Source organism: Bufo gargarizans, chromosome 2, assembly GCF_014858855.1.
Source record: "Bufo gargarizans isolate SCDJY-AF-19 chromosome 2, ASM1485885v1, whole genome shotgun sequence".
In the NCBI taxonomy this organism is placed as follows: Eukaryota; Metazoa; Chordata; class Amphibia; order Anura; family Bufonidae; genus Bufo; species Bufo gargarizans.
The window spans coordinates 476,905,015-476,917,792 of NC_058081.1; the positions used below are offsets into that span (position 1 = coordinate 476,905,015).

General features: G+C 41.1%; 1 protein-coding gene across 5 annotated transcripts in view; it reads right to left on the reverse strand.

Moving 5' to 3' along the window:
- The window catches only part of RNF130 (ring finger protein 130), a 247,138-nt gene that overhangs the window by 127,353 nt on the left and 107,007 nt on the right, over nt 1-12,778 (reverse strand). For all 5 annotated transcript variants that reach the window (XM_044281117.1, XM_044281116.1, XM_044281118.1 and 2 more), the window contains exon 3: nt 4,371-4,621. In XM_044281117.1, coding sequence (XP_044137052.1) covers nt 4,371-4,621 — 251 coding nt within the window. The remainder of the gene's footprint in view (nt 1-4,370; nt 4,622-12,778) is intronic.

The following is a 12,778-nucleotide window of genomic DNA, read 5'->3' on the forward strand; positions in this document are numbered from 1 at the left end:
TCCGGATCCGGCCTTAAGCTAAACGTCGCTTCGGCGCATTGCCGGATGCGACGTTTAGCTTTTTCTCAATGGCTACCATGGCTGCCGGGACGCTAAAGTCCTGGCAGCCATGGTAAAGTGTAGTGGGGAGCGGGGAGCAGCATACTTACCATCCGTGTGGCTCCCGGGGCGCTCCAGAGTGACGTCAGGGCGCCCCAAGCGCATGGATGACGTGATCGCATGGATCACATGATCCATGCGCATGGGGCGCTCTGACGTCACTCTGGAGCGCCCGGGGAGCCGCACGGACTGTAAGTATACCGCTCCCCCGCTTCTACTATGGCAACCAGGACTTTAATAGCGTCCTGGCTGCCATAGTAACACTGAAAGCATTTTGAAGACGGATCCGTCTTCAAATGCTTTCAGTACACTTGCGTTTTTCCGGATACGGCGTTTAATTGCGGCAAGTGGAGTACACGCCGGATCCGGACAACGCAAGTGCGAAAGAGGCCTTATGAGAGTTTTTAATAGAACATGCGACTTTTTCGTAAGGACGTGCGAATTTTGTAAAGCTGCTTACTGACGGATAAACTGCTACCGTAAAAAGGGATGATCATAAATCTGGCACTATGTGTTTGTGTGTGGTATGCAGTGTGTGGCAGGAAAATGTATGTGCAATGTGCATGATATTTCTTTGCTGTCCATACATACATACATACATACATACTTCTTACAAAGTGCTGTGATGTCAAAACAATACTTATTACAATAATGATGATTATCTAATCAGACATGATTAAAAATAAAGTTATATTTAGTGCGCATATATATGCGCATAACTGCGCATGCGCGAATATGTAAACATACTATTGCTTAATAATTACTATACTATACAGATATGGTGCGAACATGCATTCAAAATGTTATGACATGAAGTGTTGTACTTACGGTTAGCAAAAGTTCATCCTCTTCGTCATGGAATCTTGTGCCCACCATTTTCTCTTGTCAGGAGTTGAAGATTCACTCTTAAAATGGAGTTGACGTACTCGCGATAAACCACGCCTATGATGCGCGCGCAGGTGCGCGCGCACAATCTCAACACACTGACTTAGGTGGTGTATGTAGCGAATAAACGAATAGAGAGAATAAGCGAATATATCGAATAGGCAAATTATCTAACAGGCAGCGGTTGGGCGAATATTTGAAAAATGCTATTGATTGACCCTGACGTACTCGCGATAAACCACGTCTATAATGCGCGCGCACGTGCGCGCGAACAATCTCATCACACTTCATATTTTAGGTGGTTATGTAGCGAATAAACGAATATAGCGAATAGGCGAATTATCTAACAGCCAGCTAATAGGCGAATTTTTGAAAAATGCTATTAACCCTAGTTAGTTAAAATATACCATCGGAACTGAGTTTTCACTAACGTACGGAAAACTTAGATCCGATGGTATATTTTGACAACACAGTGAAGTGATGCTTGTCGGATTAGGCTAGGTCTACACGACGACATTTGTTGTGCGACAAAAAGTTGCGCGACAGATAGGGCGCAACATTTGTCGTGCGACATTTTGTTGCACTAATGTCGCGCGACAATTTTTATAATGGCAGTCTATGGTGTCGCACTGCAACATGCGACATGCTGCGACTACGACGCGACAGTCACAGAAAAATCCATCTCGAATGGATTTTCTGCGACTGTCGCGTCGCAGTCGCAGCATGTCGCATGTTGCAGTGCGACACCATAGACTGCCATTATAAAAATTGACGCGCGACATTAGTGCAACAAAATGTCGCGCGACAAATGTCGTCGTGTAGACCTAGCCTTAGAGTGTTAAATGTATCGCATAATATGTATTATGCGATGCGAAAATTCGAATTATCGCATATGCGAAATAATAACGAATTCGAATATTCACGAATATTCTTTCGAATATTCGCGAAATTTGAATATGGGACATGCCGCTCAACACTAGTATGTAAATTAAAAATGAAAAAAGTTGTGGCTGCTGGAAGGTATAAAGGAAAAAATGAAAATATATATCAAGTGACTATAACAGAAAAGGAACATATTTTAAAATGTAACATATTTTAAAATGGTGTCGGACCCCCGCAGATCTGATATTGATGACCTATCCTGAGGATAGGTCATCAATAAATATAACTCTGACAACCCCTTTAAGACTGTTTGAGGAACATGCAGAAAAAACTGCAGGCAAGTTTATCTCCTGTTTATTTTCAGCATTAATTTCTAGGTTTAGTATTCATTTAACCCCTTCAGGACCAAGCCATTTTTCATCTGAAGGACCAGGCAGTTTTTTTTTTGCACATCTGACATGTTTCACTTTATGTGGTAATAACTTGGGAACCCCTTTTAACCAAGTAATTCTGAGACTGTTTTCTTGGGATACATTGTACTTTATGACAGTGGTAAATTTGAGTCCAAAAAAGTACAACAGAACAGAAAAGGTTTAATACTATTTGTTACACATTTTCTCCTTAATACGGCAACATGTGGCAGTAAACTGCTGTATGAGCACATGGTAGGGCTCAGAAGGGAAGGACGCCATGCCACATTTGTAGAGACTCTGAGGTACCACTCGTGACACTATTTCAGAAACCACAACCCCAAATAATTGTTTAAGGGGTGTAATTAGCACCTTGGCCCAACAGGCATTTCATAGAATTTAGAAACACTTTGTGGTGAAAATAAAGAATTTAATATTTTACATGAAAATGTCACTTTAGGCCCAAATTTTTTAATTTCACAAAGGGTAACAGGAGAAAAAGCACCCCCCAATTTGTTACCCAATTCCTCCTAAATAGAACAACACTAGATATGTGCTTATAAACTGATGTACGGGCACACAGAGGGGCTCAGAAGGGAAGAAGCATCATATGGCTTTTGGAGGGCAGATTTCATTGAAATAATTTGCAGGTGCCATCCCACATTAGTAGAGACTCTGTGGAACCCCCTACAGTGAAAACCCCCAACACATGACTCCATTTCAAAAACAAAACCCCCAAAAGGAAAAAAAATTTAAGGGGTGTAGTAAGCACCTTGGCCCAATAGACATTTCAGAGAATGTAGAAACTATTGGCTGTGAAAATGAAAACTTTCAAGAGGTCCATGTTTTTCACTTTTACAAGAAGTAACAGGACAATATCATCCCACCATTTGTTACCTATTTTCTGCTCAATACAACACCCCATATGGGGTTGTAAAGTGCTGTATGGGCACACTGCAGGGCTCAGATGGGAAGGAGTGTTATGTACAGTTGAGGCCTAGTTTCGTGATTTATTCAGCATTAGGCTACTTTCACACTAGCGTTCAGAGCGGATCCATCTGCATTATATTGTCTAAAAATGTCTAAGTGTGAAATTAGCCTGAGCGGATCCGTCCAGACTTTTACATTGAAAGTCAATGGGGGACGGATCCGTTTGAAGATTGAGCCATATTGTGTCATCTTCAAACGGATCCGTCCCCATTGACTTACATTGTAAGTCTGGACGGATCCGCTTGCCTCCGCACGGCCAGGCGGACATCCGAACGCTGCAAGCAGCGTTCAGGTGTCCACCTGCTGAGCGGAGCGGAGGCTGAACGCCGCCAGACTGATGCATTCTGAGCGGATCCGCGTCCACTCAGAATGCATTAGGGCTGGACGGAAGCGTTCGGGTCCGCTTGTGAGCCCCTTCAAACGGAGCTCACAAGCGGACAGCCGAACGTTAGTGTGAAAGTAGCCTTAAGCAACAAGTGCTGAGGCTCTGAGGTTAAATAAAAAAAGAAACTCCTATGAAGTGACCCTATATTAGAAACCACCCACCTCACAGAATTTATCAAAAAGTGTAGTGAGCATTTTAACCCAACAGAAGGTTTGCAAAATTAATTCACAGCAGATTGTACTGATGGGGTGAGACAGGGAGTGGAGATACTCTGCAAATCTCTTAGATGGCTTGGTCAGTATTGACTGCTGTATCTCAACGGTTAATCTGAAGGTATCTGAATTACAATAATGCCGGCAGATACAGCAGGGGCCTGGCTGCCGCTAATTGTGTGAGTACATTTATGGCGCGTGTCTTTTAGATACTGCCAGCAGCGCTATATATTTACAGCACAGGTCATCTATGGGCTAAAGAGCATATGTGGCAAGTTACTGAATCTTACAGCCCATAGATAGACCCTTTGCTCGGATCTTTAGCAGGAGTCCCCAATTTGTGGCTGTCCAGCAGCTGTCAAACAATCACTGCTGTCAGGGCATGTTACAAGTTGTAGTTTCACAACAGCTAGAGAGCCACAGGTGGGAAATCATGGGTTTAAATATGGTTAGTAAAAAAAGTGATCAATGTGAATTCTACTTTTGTCCTAATGAAGCGCTAATTACCTGGTTCCGATCTCGAGCACTTGTGTATCTGATCCTCTGTATGAAGTAAAATATCAACCAAGCCGAAGAAATAATCATCAAGACGATAAAAGAGATGGAGACAAAAACCAAAGAGCCTCGGCTCAAGTTCTTGGCGGGGCTTCGAGACCCAACTGCTATTGCCATAAGCACAGAGATGTTTCTTTCCACATAACTCAGAATTTCTCGACCCGTAGACTCCGAAATCATTATGGCAACGATATCTCCAGTTCCTGATGTGGACAAGAAAAAAAAAAACAGAACAGAAAAAGATAAAATACTTTATTTCATTTAAAATAATTTGCAATATAAGACACGATATAAAATTGTAACCTGCTGACGGAGCTAAACAAATACAGCACCATAATTATAATTGTCCTACAGGCTGGGCAAGAATAACTAAATCTATTACACCATAAAAAAATAAAACATATGAAATATGCATTGTGAAGCCACTTTGTAGGATGGGTCCCTATATAAGCAAGCTGGGGGGTCACATTATCAATACCCTGACAACCAGAGATCTTCAAATGCTAAATGCCGAGTCAGACACGCCATCTCTGCATCTAAGACAGGATCCATTGGGAAATTAGGATGGAAGAACGCTGGATTAATGGAATTTATTTCCCTACTAGAGAATTAGACATCTAGCTAACAGCTGAACCCATGTTGGCTTATACAGGGAGTGCAGAATTATTAGGCAAGTTGTATTTTTGAGGATTAATTTTATTATTGAACAACAACCATGTTCTCAATGAACCCAAAAATCTCATTAATATCAAAGCTGAATATTTTTGGAAGTAGTTTTTAGTTTGTTTTTAGTTTTAGCTATTTTAGGGGGATATCTGTGTGTGCAGGTGACTATTACTGTGCGTAATTATTAGGCAACTTAACAAAAAACTAATATATACCCATTTCAATTATTTATTTTTACCAGTGAAACCAATATAACATCTCAACATTCACAAATATACATTTCTGACATTCAAAAACAAAACAAAAACAAATCAGTGACCAATATAGCCACCTTTCTTTGCAAGGACACTCAAAAGCCTGCAATCCATGGATTCTGTCAGTGTTTTGATCTGTTCACCATCAACATTGCGTGCAGCAGCAACCACAGCCTCCCAGACACTGTTCAGAGAGGTGTACTGTTTTCCCTCCTTGTAAATCTCACATTTGATGATGGACCACAGGTTCTCAATGGGGTTCAGATCAGGTGAACAAGGAGGCCATGTCATTAGATTTTCTTCTTTTATACCCTTTCTTGCCAGCCACGCTGTGGAGTACTTGGACGCGTGTGATGGAGCATTGTCCTACATGAAAATCATGTTTTTCTTGAAGGATGCAGACTTCTTCCTGTACCACTGCTTGAAGAAGGTGTCTTCCAGAAACTGGCAGTAGGACTGGGAGTTGAGCTTGACTCCATCCTCAACCCGAAAAGGCCCCACAAGCTCATCTTTGATGATACCAGCCCAAACCAGTACTCCACCTCCACCTTGCTGGCGTCTGAGTCGGACTGGAGCTCTCTGCCCTTTACCAATCCAGCCACGGGCCCATCCATCTGGCCCATCAAGACTCACTCTCATTTCATCAGTCCATAAAACCTTAGAAAAATCAGTCTTGAGATATTTCTTGGCCCAGTCTTGACGTTTCAGCTTGTGTGTCTTGTTCAGTGGTGGTCGTCTTTCAGCCTTTCTTACCTTGGCCATGTCTCAGAGTATTGCACACCTTGTGCTTTTGGGCACTCCAGTGATGTTGCAGCTCTGAAATATGGCCAAACTGGTGGCAAGTGGCATCTTGGCAGCTGCACGCTTGACTTTTCTCAGTTCATGGGCAGTTATTTTGCGCCTTGGTTTTTCCACACGCTTCTTGCGACCCTGTTGAGTATTTTGAATGAAACGCTTGATTGTTCGATGATCACGCTTCAGAAGCTTTGCAATTTTAAGAGTGCTGCATCCCTCTGCAAGATATCTCACTATTTTTGACTTTTCTGAGCCTGTCAAGTCCTTCTTTTGACCCATTTTGCCAAAGAAAAGGAAGTTGCCTAATAATTATGCACACCTGATATAGGGTGTTTATGTCATTAGACCACACCCCTTCTCATTACAGAGATGCACATCACCTAATATGCTTAATTGGTAGTAGGCTTTTGAGCCTATACAGCTTGGAGTAAGACAACATGCATAAAGAGGATGATGTGGTCAAAATACTAATTTGCCTAATAATTCTGCACTCCCTGTATCATTTAGAGATAGTCTTAGAAAAGATAATGGAACCACAATTCTCACTAGTGAGAAAACAAAAGCTTTCATTCATGATCATGCTTTTTCAGTGTAAAGGAAGGGTGGGTACCCATTTGCACTAGAACACTTGTGGCTTGGTGGAATTGCAGAACATTCCCTTATTGAAATCATACTGTTAAATCATGTATTTCCATAAATTTATACTGTATGAAAAGATAATAAACTCTACATTACAGTATATCTCATTAAAGGGGTATACCATGACTATAGTAAAGAATGAAAATCAGAGATCATATAGTACATGACATCTCTTCATATAGTACATGACATCTCTTTCTAACAAAGCTAGAACCAGCCTTGTCCCCCACATAGATCCAGGGTTCTCCTCATTCATTGTCTGCTAGATTTATATCAAACTGGCATCTCAAGGGGAGTGTCTTTTCTGCTGCAGCTAAGGGGGCGTGTCCATGTTCTCCCTATCACAGCTCAGGAGGCAGTTGAAGGATGAAACTGAGCATGTGCGGCCTTCTCAGTGAGCTGGACAAAGAGATAAGGAAAAAATAAACAGCAGGTGGCGCTATACAGGTGCATTTTGTTGAATAACTCAGTGGCTATGATGAATGTTTAATTACATGCAATTACAAAAGTATTCAGATCCATGTGCTGGTTTGAAAACTGTAGAATATTTTTCTATAACACCTTTAAAGAAAAATAACTCTCTCAAAGATTTGGGGCCCCAGACAGTGGGCCGGGGCCCCAGCAAATTCACTAATAATTACTCCTGTTTACAGGCGTAAACGACATTTGAAATCTACTTCAGTCAGGGACTGGAGTAGATTTCAATCTAGGCACACAGACTGCCAGATGATGCGCCTAATTAATGACAAGGAAAATCCTCCAGCAGCACTGGGGCTATCAAAGACCGACATACAATGATGGTCTTTGATAAATGACCCCCATGGTATCTTGGAACTAGATAGCACTTTTGAAAAGTGATATTACCATAGCTAGTCCTGCTTGAGTTTCTCTAGTAGTAGCATCTGAATTTTCACTCTGTTTTGACAGGCTCCTTATCTCTGATTTCTGATCTCCTAAACCCTCATAGCTCAGTTCTTAACTTACTGATAAGAATGTGGCTTAAATCAGTGTTTATGACCTTTAGTAATTTAGAGATAAGGTTTATTAGAAGACCTGCACAAAGTGAAAGTAGGATTCACACACCTAGACATACCAGTTAACCCTTTGTGACAGAACGGGTGAATATTTTTTAATAAAGACCAACTGAAAAAATTTGTAAAATGCAATCATAAAGAAAAGCCCCCAAAGGTGTATATAGCCTTTAAGATCTTCTGTACATGTCTGTAATTTCAGCCCTGATGGTCCAACAATGTTATTTGTTTAGTCACAGAGAGTAATGAATCCCAACAAAGCAGGAAACAAATATTTCGCTACTACCCTCTGCTTGGATCTGTTCTGTCTAAATGGATAGAGCTTAAAAATAGATCTCTGCCCCTGCACACCAATTGCTCAATTAGCTATGATGACTCTCTGCGCCTATTAGGGCCAGAGCCTAAAATGAAATATCTAATCCAATCAATCAATCCTTTACCACATGTTTATGCAGAATATGCATCGAGACACCTTCCAAGAACCACCTCTGCTTGTTGGCAGATTTCAGCAAATTATGGCGTGCACTGAATGGACATTGAACAATTAATGCAATTTAAGCACAGATGCAGAACTGAGTGATTTGTGTGCACAGCACCTCACTGGCCCTAAGCTCATCAACATTCTTGTTAGAGCTACTCTTGCAAAGACATGTCCAAGACCCAGGCCCCATGCAATGATGATCTAGGGGTTATTATTATGAGACACGATGCCCTGTCGTTTCATCAGGAATATAATATTCTGTACAAGATGCACTGGTATATTTAGAGCCGCTCATGTCTTGTAAAGCTAAAATAGGCCAAAAGATCTTCTATATTTGTTGTAGATCCCGTCAAAATTGGTTGGACACGGACATCCAATTTCCATCTCACATCTATTCTAGGTGGCCCTATTGACTATGCAACCCTATACAACAGCTAACCTCTTCAAATTACTGGTAAACGAGGAAGGATCTAGTCAAGACCATGTAGTGGATGCAGGAGTCAGCACAGAGCCACATCTCCTATGTCTGTTCCTGACAATAATTTAGTAAATCTCAATTAATTGTTGTTCTGGTTATAAGGCTAATATTTTCCAGAGTAACTTGATATTCCAGAGAATCTTTATTCCTCCAAGCATTCTCAGTGCCTCATTACATGCTTTTACTCTTCATAGTTACTGGAACCCAGCAAATCCTGGTCTGTGGACAGCCAGTAATGTGACATTTTGCAGAGACGTCAACCTCTCATTGATTACTTTGGGGATAGAGACAAGAGGAAGTCATATTACCTAACATGATTTAACAGCATAAGTCACCAAGGCTCCAAGTAAAGAACGGAAAATAAATCTTCAATTCAATTCACCCATTACACCCTATTCTGAAAACGAAAATGATGACAAATAAATACACTATACCGATACGTCAAAGGTATTTCTGGTAGTCCAATCAGCAGATCTTAGCACATTTAGGCACTTACAAATGATCTAAGGAGCAAGTCATGAAGAAGACTCAATGATGGTGGAAGAGGTCACTGCACTAGGCTATCTGGTCTATCAGCATACATTTGTAGACAGAGGCATTAAATCTCTAGCGTACTGTAAAAATGAGGGGGCATTCAATAAAAGTGACTGATTTATGACTCTTTTAATAGTTGTGAAGTCCAGGGACATCTTACTAATGACAATCTAAAGGAAAGGCTGTCATGCTGTAGGCAGGCTGATGGAACATGAAGCTGTCGTGTTGTATTAAAGGAACCATCACTTAAGGTCACAGACGTATTTTATGATACAGACACCATTCATATTCTGACTTCACAAATGCAATGAACAAATCACTTAAAGCAAAGCTGTTTAACCCTCACATGACATGCAACCCTTTCTCTTGAAGGAAGATAAAGAAAGTGAGACACTTGGCTTTTGCAAGAGTTTCAAGAGTTTCTTCATAATCATTGAATAAACTGGTATTGCAACTCAGCTCCAATGAAGGAAATGGAGATAAGCTGCAATATCATGTACAACTTGTGACAGGTGAGGTGGTGTGTCTGGCAGCCATGTTTTTGCAATGCTACTGCAATGTTTCAAAAATTCATAAATGAATGTAACAATCAGAATAGATTCCATCTCCAGTACTCTAGTAGAAATGCATCCAGGCTATTTTTAAATGCTTTTAGAGCGATCACCATCAACACCTTCTTTGGTGGTTCCATAGTCTCACTTCTTTTAGAGTAAAGAATACCCTTCTTTCCTCCAGATGTAGAAGATGTCCCATAGTTACAGAAACGACCTTTGTTATGTTTATACATAGCTATTATGTCACCCTTCAGCCGCCCTTTTTCTAGACTACATAACTCTAATTTTGGTCATCTTTCTGGGTACTGTAGTCCACCCATTCAATGTACTATTTTAGTTGTCTGCCTTTCAATCAACTGAAGCTTACTGAAATATTAAGTAAGGTCAGAATCAACCACCAGAGGATGTTTCGATGGGCTCAAATTCTGAAACAAGAATGGGACCCAAAGGTCCAGCAGATGACAACCATATTTAATGCAGATTTGGAGACCATTATTTGTTGCTTTAAACAATTCTTATTAGTTTTATTCACAAATAACTGAATTGAATATATTGTTATGACCTGTATGAACAAAGTCATTTGGGGTCATTAATCAAACTGGTGAAAACTGGCCCATAGCAACTAATCAGATTCCACCTTTCACTTTTTAAAAACTACTCCTTTGGAAAATGAAACGTGGAATCTAATTGGTTGCTATTGGCAACTAAGCCAGTTCTACTTTACACCAGTTTGATAAATCTCCCCCATAGGGACACATTTATTAAGACCAGCGTTTTAGATGCCGGTCTTAATAAAGCCTAAAACAGGGGTAGAAAATGGTAAATGAGATGGGCCTACTGGGTCAGGTTTTTTTGCATCATTAAGTAAATGACTAAGTAAGAAAACATGGTACATTAGTCATTGTATAAAATAACAAAAAAATAAAATAAACAGTGGCCAAGAACATAAATAAGTAAAGGAAAAGATCCAGTAACACTTCAAAAAAATGGTACAGATAAATAAACACTGAAGTACAATGGGGATTGCAAGCCATCAAGTAAACTCCTTGAACGCGTAAAATAAGGTGGCATTTGGGACAGTGGGAGTATGCTATAAAGTAATACAGTAACGGAGATCTGTAGAATGAGGAGAGGATAACCAGGGCTCCAAGAGCTTCTCAAAGGCTGCATAAGTGTCAGTACGTATGGCGTTAAGCCGTTCAAATAAAAGTATTTTATTGATTCTATCTAATACAGCCTGAAAACTAAGTGAGGCCGAGCGCCATTTAAAGGCTATATGAATTCTGGCAGCCAAAAGAATGAATTGTGACAGCTTAAATTTAGTGAACGTTAACCAGGACGGTTTGTCCCCTAGAAGGCAAAGAGGTAAGGAGATGGGATATCGGCAACCCAATACATCTGACACAAGTGAGCAGATTCTTCTCCAGAAAATCTTAACTAGTGGACAGGTCCACCATATGTGTAACATAGTGCCCTCAGCAGTACAACCGTGGAAGCATCTGGGAGAAACCTCAGGGTATATTCGATGTAGTCTAGCTGGAACCATGTAGTTCCTATGAAGTATTTTTATGGATGTTTCAGGTAAGGTGTCTTGCCAAGAGCCCTTAGTGAGAGTCTGGGAGTGCTGGAACCATCGAGAAGTCGAGTATTCTACCTCCAAATCCTCCTCCCATGCTTTCATGTATGGCAACTTGGAACCCTCAGCTACGCTATTAAGTATTCCATATATCCTGGACAATAGACCTAGTTTATATAAAGAGTAGGCTATAGAATGTTCAAAGGAAGTATAGTCAAAAGTGCAAGTAGGCGTCTGAATAGAATGTAGGAATGAGAAGATCTGGTTGGCATTGTATAATTCTCTTACTGAAGGGTTAAACCTTTCCCTGAAGTCAGCCAAGGAGTTTGCCTCTTACTAGGAACCTGTGCAAGGTGCAGAAGTTATTAGATTTCCACCAATCAAATGCTTGGTCCTGAAGCCCAGGCAGAAACAAAGGATTTCATAAAATATACATCAATGGTGAGATAGTAGACTGTAGAGATTATTTAAACCTGATTGACCTCCAGAGCAATAACGAGTAGTGGGATAATGGAGGGTTGGGCCGAACAGTAGACGGCAATAGAAGGTTTGACCAGATCAGGGCCTTTACGAATATGGAGCAAATAAGGTTTGCTCCAATGCAATCCACAACACTTGCTCCCTGGGGTTAAGATGCGTTAGGAACATTTGTGCTAGTCTAGCAGCTTTATAGTATTTATGAATGTCAGGAACGGAAAGGCCTCCCTGGGATTTATGACGACACACTGTGCCCATAGCTATATGTGGGCGATTATCTGCCCATATAAATGTTAGAATATCAGTTTGTAGCCGTTTTAAATCTGAAGTGGGCACCGGCACAGGGAGGGTTCTAAACAGGTACAACAGTCTGGGGAGAACCACCATCCTGATGATATGAATTCTACCAACCCAAGAGACTAGAAAAGATCACCAGCCTCTAGGGTCCTCTCTAATTTTACGATACAGAGGGGAATAATCAGTTTTGTAGACCATATCAACCCTGTTAGGTAGGGATATTCCCAGATAGGGGATAAAGTTATGTCTAATTTGGAATGGGAAGTTTTGTAGTAAAAGGGACCGGATCTGGGGTGTTAAATTAGAAGGGAGAATTTCAGATTTAGAGCGGTTGATAGAGAGTCCCGAGGCCGCAGAGAAGGAGCACAACACCCTCATCAGGTACGGGAAGGATATTACAGGATTGGTAATGGTGAGGATAAGGTCAACGGCAAATAGGCTTAGTTTGTGTTCATGGCTACCTATAGGAAGTCCTGTTATATCGGGATGTGATCTGATGCGGATAGCTAGGGGTTCCATAGCAAGAGCGAATAGAGCCAGTGACAACGGGCACCCCTGACGTGTTCCCCTTTGAATCT